At 40.4% G+C, this 15,201-nt stretch overlaps 1 protein-coding gene across 7 annotated transcripts in view; it reads left to right on the top strand.

Moving 5' to 3' along the window:
- Nucleotides 1–14,406, top strand: part of STON2 (stonin 2) — a 155,605-nt gene extending 141,199 nt beyond the window's left edge. For 6 of the 7 annotated variants that reach the window (XM_030319721.2, XM_030319716.2, XM_030319717.2 and 3 more), the window contains 2 exons: nucleotides 5,206–5,408; nucleotides 7,206–14,406. In XM_030319721.2, coding sequence (XP_030175581.1) covers nucleotides 5,206–5,408; nucleotides 7,206–7,289 — 287 coding nt within the window. In that variant the 3' untranslated portion in view covers nucleotides 7,290–14,406. The remainder of the gene's footprint in view (nucleotides 1–5,205; nucleotides 5,409–7,205) is intronic. The other variant, XR_003969635.1, reaches the window with a different exon arrangement.
- The last annotated feature ends 795 nt before the right edge of the window (nucleotides 14,407–15,201 follow it).

The following is a 15,201-nucleotide window of genomic DNA, read 5'->3' as shown; positions in this document are numbered from 1 at the left end:
TGGGTTCTGAAGAGGTATCTTTCTCAGTTAGATTTAAGATTCCAGTCACCATGTGCAAGACCTGTCAGTCATAACATCTCCAACTCAGAGTTGGGATTTGAGGATGCAGGAAGGGGAGAAATGGCCTCTGATGAGACTGAAGATCCAGCCAGGACCAGAAGGTCCAATAGGGCTGAAATTCTGTCAGACAAAACAAATCAATAAAGGAAGGTATGTTTGAATTACACAAAGAAAGCAAGCTAACCAGCCCTAGCTGGCTTGCTCACGGCTATCAGGGGGGCTTTTGTGCTTGAGTGAGCACAGAAGGCAATGACTTTCCTCAGGGGTCCAGTGAATTTAACGAAATGACAAAACTAGGGAGTGATCCAACTAGTTCTAATAGCCCTATTTCTTAGAGGAAGTCCGAGTGACTCCCATGACAGGCAGTAAGCTCATGATCCTGTGATCCTTTAAAGCACTTCTCTTCTTGTTTATAATAAATTGTGCCCATCTGTTAACAAATAGATATCCGAGCCGAGCAAAAGGAGTAAAGTTTAGAAAAACTTGACGGAAATGTCCTTCTCTTATGCAGATATTCTTCCATTCTACTATTAAATCCTAGTGGTGTGTTTATAGAGTCTTCATTTCCTGTTCTGAGGGTGGAGTGGTCCTGTCATCGTACCCAAAATGTATCGTGATGTGATGGCAAGAGGCAGTATGATCTGGTCACCTCCCCAAGCAGTCCAGGGGGGTGGAACACACCGGGGCATTCTGTGTCAGACACTGGGTGTAGCGGTGCAAAATGAAAAGACAATTGGACCTCTGTGTTTGAGGCTGGGTTGGCCATCCCCCGCCCCCCTGCCATTTCTAAACTGACAGGATTTTTAAAAACAAAGTCTTCCTCTCTGCGCTTGCATATTCGTTTCTCCCGGTCAGCACTGTATTCTCCTAGTGATAGCACGGTGATCTCCACCTCAGCCATGGGGCCCGCCTGAACTGACGGAGGAGAGGAGAAGCCCTGAACTGTCCTTTGGCACAGAAGCCCCTGAGAAGAGGACTGAGGTGGTAGAAAGCAAATCACTGTTTAACCTGCTGGAGACTTGACATCAGAAAAGACAAGGCCTCAGGTTTATGTTTATCAGAATGCTTAGCTCTTCAGTTTGTTACCTATGGATTCAGATAACTTCATTATGGGATTACTGAGTTTTCAAGCTGGAAGGGGCCTTGGGAATAACTTGAGTCAAACCTCTTCATTCTACAGATGAGAAAATTAAGGACCGAGAGTGATAGGACTTATCTGAAGTCACAAAGCCACATCCAGGGGTCTTTTCTCAATACCACAGCTGCCTCTTAGTAGAGGACACCAAATAGACACAGACGTGAAGTAACTTCCTCTAAGGCAAGAGAGATTTTCAGTTTTCTCAATGTGTACACCTCTATCTCATTTGCTTCAAAGTTCTTTCTCTCAAATATTTAAAAGTACTGTATGAGGAGTTTTGGTTATAAGCAGCAAAAACAAAACGAAACAAAAGATTATTGGAGGATAGCTCAGAGCGCTGAAGGAAAGGCTGGAAGGGTTGAATGAGCAGGCATAGAAAGGATGGCTCTTGAAAGCAGAGCTGTGAGATGCCTCCTCAGTCCGCAGCTATTGGCATAAATCATCACAAGCCGTTTTCTGTCAAGAGTCAAGGGGAAGACAGCGCATTTTGACTGACATGACCTCCAAAATGACATGCAGTGCTGGGGAAGATTATCTCCCAAAGCAGAGGGAGGGGAAAAAGATTGTTACCAGAAGAAAGGGGGGAATGGACACGGGTAAATATAGGTCTTCAGCAAACACGTTCTTTAATGCTTTCCCAGCAGGTGAGTGTTCAGTAGGCTCAAGGCCAAGTTAATGAAGCTTATATATTACAAATGTATTTCCTGATTACTGGAACCTTTGTGAAAGATTTTTGAAATCCAGGACAGCATAAGGATATTTGGGAATGTTTCTCAGTTAAGCTACCCCCTCATCCCTGCTTTTGTTATTCATGGTTATGCATTTTTAGTAGCAACCCCCCACCCCCACCCCGGCAAAGGGCTTCTAATACTACTCCTGACCAATGGTATATTTCTGGATCTGTTCAGGAAATTGATAACACCCTTTTCTGGCAACTCAAGACACACGGAATCTGAATTAAGTCAGACAGCAGGTTCTTAGCGTTGCTGGTGTTCCCTGGGACCAGCTCCTCCTGTCCCCATCCAGTGTGCCCTCCACGAAACCACCGAATTGATGATCTATTAGTAATCATCCCTTTCCTGAGCTCCTCTATCTTGGTCTTCAGAGAGCCTTGGGAAAGTGCCTTTTACAGGTTATTTTCCATAATTCTCACACCTCTGTTTACAGTAAAGGAGGCCTGAACCTCTGCGTGCTTACTTCTACCGGCAGTGGCCCTCTATCCCTAACTTGCAGCAGGCAGGACAGTCAGACCACAGGCAGCATGGGTCTGTAGGTCTGTACCCCTGGCTTTGCTGGCATCTGAGGCTGTAGTCACAGAGGGCTTGTCCCAGTCCCAGTCACCAAAAGACTAACAAGCTGCCACTGGAGTCCAACGTGGCCTGAAGTGGTGGGCCTAGCCCAGCTGTGTGCATGTACAGTCATCCCCTCCCCACGCCCCCTGCCCCCCCACCTGCACTCTTCGGGGACCCTTTTCACCCTGACCCCAAAAGCTTTTCGTAATCCTAGAAGGCACCAGAACAAGTCCTACTGCTTTCCCAGATCATCCGCCAGGAAACAAAGCATTCTGTCCTGCACAGGTAGCTTTCTTTGCTGGAACTCCAGTTCTCTAATATTAGACCAAGAGAAAAACAATTTCAATATAATTCACCTTTTATGGAAAGTAGAAATCTAAATTTTAAATTAAATTTTCTTGGTTTCATCAAGGAAGATGACAAAATGTGTGGGTTCACATAGTTCATTACCATAAATCAAACTGTACTAGCTTTCAGAATTGCATATCCCTATCTGTCCCTCAGCCCTATACATCGTGGGCGTCCATTAGTGGACGCCTGGAATCCAGAGGGAATACTGCTTTCATAGGGTTTGCTGTGAATACACTTTGGAAGGTGAGAGGAGGCATCTGCTTTGTGGAAAGTAATGATTTCTCAGTATTCTGACAATGTTTAAATAAGGGTAACTGGGTAAAACTGTTGTTCAAGTTGCCATTGAATTAAAGTAAACTCCTCTGTGTACTTCAGAGTGATCTAAATCTCTAGCAATATATTGAGAGGAGTTTAGGACATAATTTGGAATCTGTCAGATCTGAGTTTTATTCCCAATGCTGCAATTTAGTGGCTGTAAGACCTCAGGCCATTTACTTAAACCTCTCAGAGAAATCTTATTTTCCTCATTTACAGAAGAGGATTATGAATACCTAGCTCATTAAGATAGAAATTAGGTAATGCTTTTAAGTGTTTAGCACAGTCTCTGGCCTGTAAGAAATGCTCAGTAACTGAAAGCTGTGTAATCACAATTGTAATTTAAAATAAATCACCTGGGTTCATTTTTAGATAATATAATTTTTACTAACATATGTATCAAATTTAAATTTCTTTCCTAGAAACCAGTGCAAGTTTCTCAATTTCCCAAAGTATTACTCTTTAGAAATAACCCCTGAAATATGTTATTTGTGAAATAGAGCAAAACAAATACTTCACTGCGTGATGTTTTCCTTGGAGAGCGGGTGTGTATGTCCTCACTCTCCGAGATTAAAAAGTCCTGTCCAGACCAATAAAGAAAATTGAAATTGTTCATTTGGGGAAGCTCAGATAACTTAGGACTCTTGCTGTTACATAACAAAGTCAAAGCCGTGTCACGTTGTTTATCCACGGTTAGTTGTTGTATGGGGGTTCTTACAGCTCACTTCTCTACTCATGTCACCCTGCAAAACCTGGTCTTGAGATGGGAGACCATGAGGGTGGCTGTGACTCAGACTAAGTGGCTAAAGCACTTTGGAGACTGACTGCTTGGGTTCAGTTCTCATTCTGCCACTTTGCAGTTCTGACTGGGCGGCTCGCTTTACCTCCCCGAAGCCTTGGTTGCCTCATCTGTAGACTGGAATGGCTATGACCTCAAGGGATTGTTATGAAGATGCGGGGAGAGGGTGTGCACACAGCAGCTGGGACAGTAAAGGATGCTCAACAAACAACGATGCTTCAAAGGTTACAGTCACAGAACTAAGCTCTCTTTTCACTCAGATAGCTAATAACGGTCCTCAAGTTTTTCAGCCACGTACAGTAGAATGAACCATAGATTTGTAGAATTAAAGAACAGGAAAGGACTGTGCCTTGCATTGACCTACCTCCATTTCCCCACTTCCCAAATCAGGACTTGAAGCTGGAGAGAACAAGGATGTGGGTGCAAGATTTCTGACACTTAGCAGGAGAGCTAGAAGTCATACTCGGTGTCCTGTTGGCCTGTGTTCTACCCAGCATACCATGTGCTTCCTTAATGCAAAGCTGTTGTTTATAAGGGCTTCATCATTTACATGTGCCATTTACCCACAGAGACATTCCAAAAGCATCTTTGTAAAAATATGAGATGATTAAGATGATTAAGAAAATTCATCTTCTGGGTGCCTAGGTGGTTCAGTTAGTTAAGTCTACAACTTTGGCTCAGGTCATGATCTCGCGGTTTGTGGGTTCGAGCTTCGTGTTGGGCTCTGTGCTGACATCTCAGAGCCTGGAGCCTGCTTTGGATTCTATGTCTACCTCTCTCTCTTCCCCTGCCTTGCTCGCACTCTGTCTCTCTCTCTCCCTGTCTCTCAAAAATAAACATTAAATTTTTTTTAATTAAAAAAAGAAAATCCATCTTTCAAAGGGAATTAATTACTTTGCTCCACATGGCTGCCATTGATGCTCTATTAGGTGCTAAGTGCTGATCCCTTTTATTCCTTCCTGCCAATTTACAGCCTCTATTACTTATTATTTGTGTTGTGTTCCCATTATCACCCTGACCTGAGTGGGTTTTTCAGGCCGTGGGTTTTATTGCTAGGATACAAGGCTACTGTAATCAGAAGGGTCTGAGACACAGGCAGTGTGATTTCTGTTGTAAGTCCTCCGCTCAGCATTGGACCCTCGGAAAGACTGCCTGGTGCTGAGCCTCCTTTGCTATTGAGTGGCTCTTTTGGCCTCTTCTTCCATGTCCTCCCCAAAGAACCTAATGTCTAAATTCTTTTCCTTTCATAGCTTCTGGTCATCCACACTGTTTCTTCTGCCACCTTGAACTTGGCTCTGACCGGGAAGTGCCTTCCAGATTTGCCAGTCACGTGAATGTTGAGTTCAGCATGCCCACAACTTCTGCCTCTAAAGCTGCCGTAAGATCCATCTCTGTGGAAGACAAGACTGATGTCAGGAAGTGGGTCAATTATTCTGCACACTACAGCTACAAGGTAGCCTCGGGAGGCGTCTGGCTAATGTTTCCAGGTCCATTTGTTCACCCCCTTCCCCTCCCGTCTTGTTCCCTTTAGTAGTGCCTGCCTTGAATGCAGGATGTTCTCTTACCGCCTTAGAGAGAGGTACACCATGCATAGCCGTGGATGAGTCTGCTCTGATTTGAATGAATAGTCTCACTGGTGGGCAAGAGAAAGGTTGGGAAAAAATAAAGAGGTGAATGAAAGAGGAGAGTATAATGTTTTTCAGTCATCATGAACAACAACAAAAGAGTCATGGGGTAAAGGAATTAGTATTACTCATTCATAATATATGTTGCAGAAGTTGTGAACTTGAAAGTGGAGGGGAGTTCAGGAAAGCGCTAACCCAAAGCATGTATTTCATTCAGCTTCAGAGTTGGTGAAGTAGATCTGAGTAAAGTCAGGACACCTATGACCTGGTCACTGGGCTATACCAGGACAAAATTCAAAAGCCAAGCAAGCTTCTGTAATAGTAACAGGATCAGGGCTGTGGAAGGAGGAAACTAAGTTGGAGTGTTCTGATATAAATAGTGATTCTATCTTCAGGCATTGGAAATTCACTAGCAGATTAAATGCCAAAGATAGAAAATGGGGGTTATTGAAGAATTATTTTGCAAACGGTTTAATAATTTTTTTATTCATAATAATATCCTTAGTTTTTCAAGGTTATTTATTGTTCTTCAATGTTTCCTTAGTTGTGTGATCTAAAACCTTAAACTACCAAAAAGAACACATACTCCATCTTGTGGCCAGGGAAAATATAGCACTTTCATCAAGCATGACCCTCATCTGTTTTTTCTTTTTTTTTTTTTTTTTTTAAATTTTTTTTTCAACGTTTATTTATTTTTGGGACAGAGAGAGACAGAGCATGAACGGGGGAGGGGCAGAGAGAGAGGGAGACACAGAATCGGAAACAGGCTCCAGGCTCTGAGCCATCAGCCCAGAGCCCGACGCGGGGCTCGAACTCACGGACCGCGAGATCGTGACCTGGCTGAAGTCGGACGCTTAACCGACTCCGCCACCCAGGCGCCCCTGTTTTTTCTTTAATTGTTCCCTTCATCATAAATATCCAAAGTGGTGAAGAGAAGAGCAGTTTTAATTATGAAACTCTCTAGCTTGATAGATTTCCTTTCTGACTTGTCAAAGGCTTCAGCGTGTGTCACTTTCAAGGCAAGATGAATTTATTAATCCCTTCATAGTTGTAGCTGCCGTATTTTGCAGGAGACACAGGAAGAACTATAAACACTAGAATACTTAACTTTGGAAAGAGATAAAGTAATGGAGAGTATAAACAGCCAGATGGAAAGGAATTCAGTCATTTTGATAAACCTTTGTGCTCGCCTGCTGTATACCTACATTATTGGAGTACAACAGTCAACAAGGGCGTACCCCTGTCCTATGGAGCCTGTGGTTGGGGGGGAGCCGGGCAGGTGTACCAGGTACAGTGGAAATATGCCCAGGAAGAACGCCTCACTCTACCTAATGACTTGGGAACATGACTCAAGGTGACCTTTGAACAACTATGCAAGACAAAGAATAAGAATTTTCCAGGTGGACTGTGAGGAAGGGGGATTCCAGAGCAAGCAAAGAGCATGTGCAAGGAGATAATCCTAATATACTCAGGGCCGGTATCTTCAGTGTGGCTAAAGCCCAAAACATTAACAAAATTACAGGGAATCTCAACGAGCGTGGTGAGGTATTCTCTTTGAGATTATTTATTATTGGGATGTTTTTCTCCTCTTTCTGATATTTCTCTCCAACTTCTATTCTTGGCAGGTGGAAATTGAGCAAAAAAAGAGTTTGAAGCCAGACTTTGAAGGAGATGAAATGGAAAATCCCAAGGAGTGTGGGGTCCAGTGACAAAGCCCTACTGCAGGGGGCATGACCCAAGTTCTCATGAATAGCTGAAGTTCAAGTCAGTACCTACCATGACTACTCCATGTTGGGAACAGTATTTTGGACCTTCCTTTTGTAGTTACCTGTATTTTAACAGGGAACCTTGAGGTGGTTGCTTTGGAGAGACCCTGATATGCCTGATGATGCACCTAGTTCACCTGACTTTTGGGGCTTATTGTCTAATTAAGCCTCCTTTTCTTCACTCTGCTTATCTCACAGCTGTTGGGTGTGGTTTGTTGTCACTGTTGGAGTCAGGAAGAGAACCTTCCACATGAGTGTTGGCCCCATTTCCTTCTGATGTTCATCTGTCACTTACATGATTTTCTAGAAAACACAGTCTTGAGAAAGTTCATTCAGAATCCACCTCTGTCACTCCCTCTAGAAAAAGCTTCAGAAGAGGTGAAGTACAAAACAAATTTCCTCTTTGGGTCTACTAGGCTCTTTGTACATGTCTCCATTCTTTAAATGTTAACACTATGCAACAGAAGTTTTCAAGACGTTTCCCTCCCAGTTCTGGATGGTTTTGATTAAAACACTTTTTCCATCTCTCTGTTCCCAGGGTTCACCACCCTGAGTCACAATAAACAATGGAAAAAAGGCACAATAGGATACTTTTTTATTCTGTGATTAGCCCCACATTCTGCAAAGGGTGGCTATTGAAGGGAAAGCAAAACTGAGCTGATTTTTCTTCATTCTGGGGAAAAGGGCCATTAATTGTAACATAATATTCAATTCAGGAGACAACTTCAATCTCAGAGAATTCCCAAATTCACACTGAAAAATACAGGCCATTTCTGTTTCTGAAACAAATGGATGGAGATATATATATATATATATATATATATATATATATACACATACACACACACATATATATACACACACCTATATATATATATATATATACATATATATGTGTATATATATATGTATGTATGTATACCTCAGGCATTTGTCAGGGCATTTGGGAGCTCTTTTTATACCTCAAGCCTATAGACAGTTGCATGTCTCTTTAATTCAGACTTTACAGGAAATATAAGTGGAAAAGATAATTTTAAAAGCTGTTTTAAAACTAAGCTTTTAGTTTTAAAAATTTAAAAGCTGTTTTAAACCAAGCTTTTAGTATATGAGCTCTCCCCCCAAATTCAGAGTTTGATAATTACAATATTGTAACAGATCTAAAAGGCAGAAGACTCTAGGGTAGAAATGGGGGAAAGGCCTATTTTTCTAATGTTGGGAGCATTAAATCTGATTCCAAGAGTCTGGGACACTCGATCTTCTTTCCCTTCATATGTTCCTGCTTATATTCTGTACTTCTACTTCATTTCTATCTTGGTGTCTCCTTACCATACAAGGAACTATATTGGCCATCCCAAAGGGAATACCTGCTCAGCAGCTTAAGGGCCGGTTCTATCTGCCTTCTTCTCCTGTGAAGAATAAAGTAAGGGGACAGAAAGCATACCTGTAAGATTTGTCAGATGACACAGAGAAATAAATGATATATCCAGTCTCAACTGGCAGATTTGGGATTAATTTATCCAGTGAATTTTCACTGAATTGTAACTACGTACTGACACTAGAACATAGACATCATTACCATTTTTTTTGAAATACCTGAAATTAAGACTGAAACTAAAAGGATAAAATTCAGTAGGCATTAACGAGACACTATATTCTGAGTTGCTTAAACACTATATTCTGAGTTGCTTAAATACAACCTTCTAAATACAGAGTGGTGTTACCTACGTGTGTGTTGACAGGAAGGTTGTTGAAAAATCATGGTTTCACAATGGTTCCTGTAGAAATGTTTTCTTAGGGAAACAGGACTTCAGTTTTGAATTAGGAGTGTATGGTGACTATCACAAAGTTAATGCATTCAACCTGTGGTAACAGAAGCCCAGGGAGCCCTGCATGCTGCACTGGTCAGTCCACATTTGGATGGAGGGTTGGATTCAATTGTGGATGCTATGTTTTGAGAGAGACATTAATCAGTTGTGTCCAGAGGCAGGTGACCAGGGTTGTGAAGGGTCTAATTATATAAGGGACAGGGGAATAGAATAGGAGAGAATAAAATAATATAGCTGCCCTGAAGTTTCCGTTGAGTTTTAACAAGGGAGAAGAATAAGACTTACCTGTGTAACTTCAAAGGGCAAAAATAGGAACAAAGAGGAACTTTATAGATAACAGATGTTTGCTTCAACATAAGAAAGAATTTTCTAATAAGAGGTTCTAAATGTGGTGGTTCTAAAGGGGAAAAGACTTGTGTAGTAATATTTCCTATTGCTGCAAATGCCCAAACAAAGGTTAAAATAACCATCCATCCCAGATGCTGTGAAAGGGGCACTGGATTTGGGCTAGATGGCTCCCAAGATCCCTTTTGCATATAGGCTAATCTCAGTAGTAACTCTCTAACTCTAGTTGTTTTCTCCTTGATAAGTGGTTTTGTAAACTTTGTGAAATACATTGGGATTTCCTGAAGGTCTCTGTCAAGTGAGGCAGAGCCCTTCCCCTGTTGTACGAAAGGCACATGAGATTCCTCACAGAAACATCAAGATGCGCTAAAGAACTGGCAAGGTGAAGGTCATTCTGACACCTTCCTTACCCAATGTTAGCACCTGCGCACCCTGTCAAGATCTCTGCCTCACCTGCCAGCATCACATGCGTGCTGCCTGTTGGACGATTTCTCCCCATCTTAGTTAATTCTCATTGCCTTTGTGCTTTTACGTGGATTTTTTTTTCTTTCAACCAAGGGTTAGGAAAATCCTTTCCATGCTATCTGCATTCAGCAAGCAAATTATTATTAATAATAATTTTTAAAAAAAAACCTACCACCTTGATTTCATCAAATTTGCTTTCCCACTACTGTTTTCGGGAAACTGATTATGGGTAGCATTTGGGACTTTGGGAGATATAATACTATCTATTTTTAGGCCTAGTGTTATGTGAATAGCCTACATAGAAAACACAGGCAAATTACCTTTTTGGTGTGCAGATTCTTTTACTACCCTGGACCTGGATTGTGTGTATGTGTGTGGTCACAAGTAGTCCTTGTCTTTGTTATCAATAATGTGAAGATATTAAAAGTAAATTCACTTTACCAATACATAGTATTACTATTAGAACATAAATTAGATGTCACATGATATTAAGAGCTATGCTTTCTTTTGAGTCTCATGGCTTGCTTTGTGACTTTATAGTAAAAGAGGATAAGAAATGTACTTGTCATGATATGTCAAACAAGAGAAGCTAAGGTATTTTGTGGTGGGCCATTAAACCCCCTTTGTCACTCTTGTAAACATAATACTAGTTATTTTTTCTCAAAATTTTACATTTCACTTAAATATCATCTGGACATTTTTTTTTTTCGTTTGGTTCTTTCCCCGCTCTCAGCATTCCTGCATTATTGGCAGGACTCATAACCCTTGAGAACATTTTTTTTAATGCAATATATTTCTTATTTGAAATGGGAGCAATTTCTATTCAAATCCAGTGGGTGAGAGCAAGAGTTTATTTCCTTTAGAAATTAAAGTCCCCAAGAAATATGATCCATGATGGCAAGGAATATATCTTATTCTTTATGTTCAGTACCTAGGAGAAAGCTTGGGAAAGGTTTCAGCCACCTTAAATCCTTGCTGATAGGACAAACATATATTAGTGAAATAAAAGGAAATTATTAGGGGGTGCCTGGCTGGCTCAGTTGGTAGAGCATGCACCTTGTTTTCTTTAGATTTATTTTATTGATTTTGAGAGAGACAGTGTGCAAGCAGGGGAGGAGTAGAGACAGAGGTAGAGAAAGAATACCAAGCAGGTTCTGCTCTGCCAGCACAGTGCCCAACAGAGGGCTCGATCTCACGAACCGTGAGATCATGACCAGAGCTGAAATCGAGAGTTGAACACTTAACCAACTGAGCCACTCAGGCGCCTGGAGCCTGCAACTCTTGATCTCAGGGACATGAGTTCAAGCCCCATGTTAGGTGTAGAGATTACTTTTAAAAGAAAGAAAAAAAGAAATTATTAGGTATTTAATAAATGTTTGTTAAACGCACACTCACCTGAAACTCTAAGAAAGTTAGCCCTTACTTATCATCAAATACTTCTATTAAAATAAGCAAGCAAGCTTTATTTCCTGAAAGACTTAATTTTTTTTTTATTCCTGCTTCCACTGTCAACTAATGACTGTCAGCACATAGCCTTCACGTGCAGCTGAATTTAAACTACAGTTTTTCTCACTCATATTGAAAAACATTTTTGTGCCCAAAATACAGTAGCACAGATGCTATCCATGAGTCAAGATTATTGATTCAGTTTTGTTCCTTCAAGTCAGACATGTCTTGCCCATTTGAATAGTCAGCAGGAGGAGAAAGCTTGGCCAATCTTGGTGTGCTATGTCTTTGGTTTCCCCACCATTAACTACTGACTGGTGTTACTGTGTTTTGTCACCATAGGCAGATGGAGGACTGAGATGGTAAGGATGAAACTCGTGAAATTAAATCATGATTTCAGAGCTGCTTTCAATCTCTTTATGAGGTTAGTTGTGGGAAAGCACAGAATGATCTGAAATTGTCTAAAAGCCTTGGGAATATTAAATTAATTTCAGTAGGAAGCATTGCCACCTAGCCTACTTTTAGAATTCTCCCACTTGGGACTGGTAACTTTAATGGTTCTCCAGATGATGATCGTAAGTGAATTCTAGCATATCTAGAGTTTTAGGTCATGTTAAGAATGCCATTTAACAGAAAATTCAAACAAAACTGACCAAAAATGTCCACACACACAAAAAAAATCACCTAGTAAACAAATCATCTTTAACAACTTATACCAAGTCCCATTCAAACCATGACTGCTCTTCATATAAAAATAGTCATCTCATTCTCCCCAAGTTTTCAAGATGTTTTCTAAACATTGCCGATGTCTGCCAATTTCCTACAAGTCACCATTTCTCCATCATTTCTTAATTGTGCTTTTTGTAAAGGAAACTTGCATTGGGTATTGTGACTTATATTTGTGTATTTAAGGAATTAAAAAGTAAACAAGATGTAGAAAATAAATGTATCAGTAATATTTTCCCACATATTAACTCAAAGAAGAAATACGGAGTTTCACATTTCTTCTAGTGTGCCTTAGCAAATCTGACTGAGAGTCTCATCTTTTTTTGTTTGTTTGTTTTAAGAATTGGGGGAAAAATATATCTCTGAACTTGCAATTCCAAGCCTGTACAGATAGAAACTATCCATAGGAAGGTGTTTGGTAGTGTCTACAGAGAGGCAAATAATAGTGGGTAATGAAAAGCCACAAAAGAGCAGACTTAAAAATGAGAATTTCAACATGAAAAGGTAAAGTGGACAGAGGTGACAAACAGCACTAGCCACCAAACTTGAACTAGAGGCTATCCCTTAAAAGTAAGGGACAAATAAAAGGTTATGCAGCAAGGATAAACAGAATGATTTCAGTTCAACAAATGTTTATCAAGTGTCTACTCTGGTCAAAGTGCTGTGCTATCAGCCAGCTTCCCTAAAGGGAGGTAACGTCAAAGCCAAGGACACTGAGAATTGTTGATGTGAAGTCATCAGAGGGAGTGTACTTTATCAAGGGAAAATTGGGGTTTCTATGACTCTTTGAAGGACATAGTCATGGAGACAATCACCATGTGAAGTAACCTGCTCTTTTCCCAATAAGGACTCAGTAACCTCACCTAAAAAAGTGAGGAAGCTGGACTAATTGTCCCCTTAGGTCCCTGCCCACTTCAGTTTCATGGATTATTTTATAAAATATCCTTTGGTGCCACTGTCAGTGATACTTCATGTCATGGGTGCTCTTCATATAGTCTTAAGAACCAAGAAATTTAAAATTTGAAGATTGGGAAAATCAGCTGGCCTATCTTTTTTCTTTTCCTGTCTTCATCCCTTACCATCTGCCCAGACAACAAACACAGTCCTCTATTATGTAATTGTGTAGTTGGAGTATCAAAAGGATGGTGAACATCAGTTAGAACACTGCCCTGTAAGTTCCACTGGCATCACCCAGCACAACAGTGGTGTGAATGTGGAGAGGAACAGACCAAACAGGTCTCCGAAATGGATGTTAGGATTTGAGTATCACTTGAAGCAGAAGTAGATCTAACCCTCCAAGGTACTGAGGGGCCACGTTACAATGATCTGTGATTTATAGATATGTCCTTTTACACAACAGACTGCAGAAATTGAGGGAGGGGGGGAAAAGTGCTCCGTAAATATGCTGGGACTATTTGTAAAACAGTTAAGGCAAAATGAGATGAGAGAAAGGGTCAGGCCTCTTTATATTCTCACTGTCTCTTAATAACATGAAAATGTAGTTTAATTTTTTTTAAACATGCACAAGCTACAAAATACCATCTTTTTAATGTGTTAGTGTGACTTTAGTTTCTTATACTTAGAATTGGGTCAAATGTAATGGCTCGATTCTAACTGGACAGAGCAAGACATTCTGGCATCCCCTTCCTATTTAGCTCCATGCTGTGCCTCGGATCAAACCCTCAGTGCCAGTCATGGACACTCTCTAGCCACCATCATCGTGCCTCCATGTGCTTCAGGATCAGCAACTCCATGTAGTGTCCAATGTGAGCAGTTCTGGGAAAGCAGATGTGCAGTCAGAACCTGACAGCAGCCTATTGGACCAAAGGGTTTAAGGGTTTAGAAGTACGGGGGTGAAAGAAAGGAAGATTATGAACTCCTCTGACCCTAAGCCAGCATTCATTTAAACCTTTGTGTCCACCTGCCAACAGAGCCTGGAGAAAACTCTACCATATTCAAGAAATTAAACAGAATCAGTGTTTTAGCTAGGGAGTGTGATGAAAGAGCACTCCTTCTCACCCTCCATTTTTGTAATGTCTGTAAGTGAATTTCATTCTGTTAGGATGATGGACCCTAGATCCAATGAGTGATTCAGCTGATCCAAGGCTTGTATTTTTCCTTCATTCATCATCCATCCTCATTTGATATAACTTCTTGTACTATTGTGATTAATTTTATGTAAAACCAGTTTACTTTAAAAAAAAAAAAGAATATGTGCCTATGTAATAAAGTCTACACACTGGCTAACTTTATAGAGGTGAGGTTTTATTTTTAATTGTTCTGCTGATTCTCATTTGTAATACCCTTTTTTTGAGCTATGAAAATGAGCTATTAATAAATTTTTTTTATTGTTTTTAGGAGTAGAATTTAGTGACTCATCACTTACATATAACACCCAGTGCTCATCATAACAAGTGCCTCCTTAACAGCCATCACCCATCTAGCCCATCCCCCACCCACCTCCCTCTATCAATCCTCAGTTCATTCTCTACTGTAAAGTCTTGTGTGGTTTCTCTCTCTCTCTCTCTCTCTTTTTCCCCCTTCCCATACATTCATCTGTTTTGTTTCTTAAAATCCTATTAATACAAACTTTTTAACAAAATCTGTCACCATGGAAGATTTAATGAGGTAAGACATAATGAAAAGTGTTTATTATAAAGAAGGCCTATCACCCAGTTAATGTGGTGTGATCATAAGATGACAAATTAACAAGTGACACATTAAAAACTGTTTATCCTAGTTTATCATATATATAATTTAGTCAATTCAAGATATATTTATTGCATTCCAATTTTGTGCCCAATTGTGCAAGAAAACAAATTAAAATGATATAACCCTTAAGGTTTTCTTGGTGATAAGTGCAAATGCATATAGTAAGTGAGAAATAGAAAAGAATACATAAAAAATATCATTTCTGCAATATGTTCCTGACATATTCCTGTCAGCGCTCAACAAATAACTATTCAATCGATTGATGAATCCAAATGACTAATGTCAACATAAATTCAGATTGGGGAAAAAAATCAATATGGACTAGAATACTTGGA

The sequence above is a fragment of the Lynx canadensis genome, chromosome B3 (genome assembly GCF_007474595.2).
Source record: "Lynx canadensis isolate LIC74 chromosome B3, mLynCan4.pri.v2, whole genome shotgun sequence".
Lineage (NCBI taxonomy): Eukaryota > Metazoa > Chordata > Mammalia > Carnivora > Felidae > Lynx > Lynx canadensis.
Note: the sequence above shows the minus strand (reverse complement) of the source record. Positions and strands in the feature narration are given on the sequence as shown.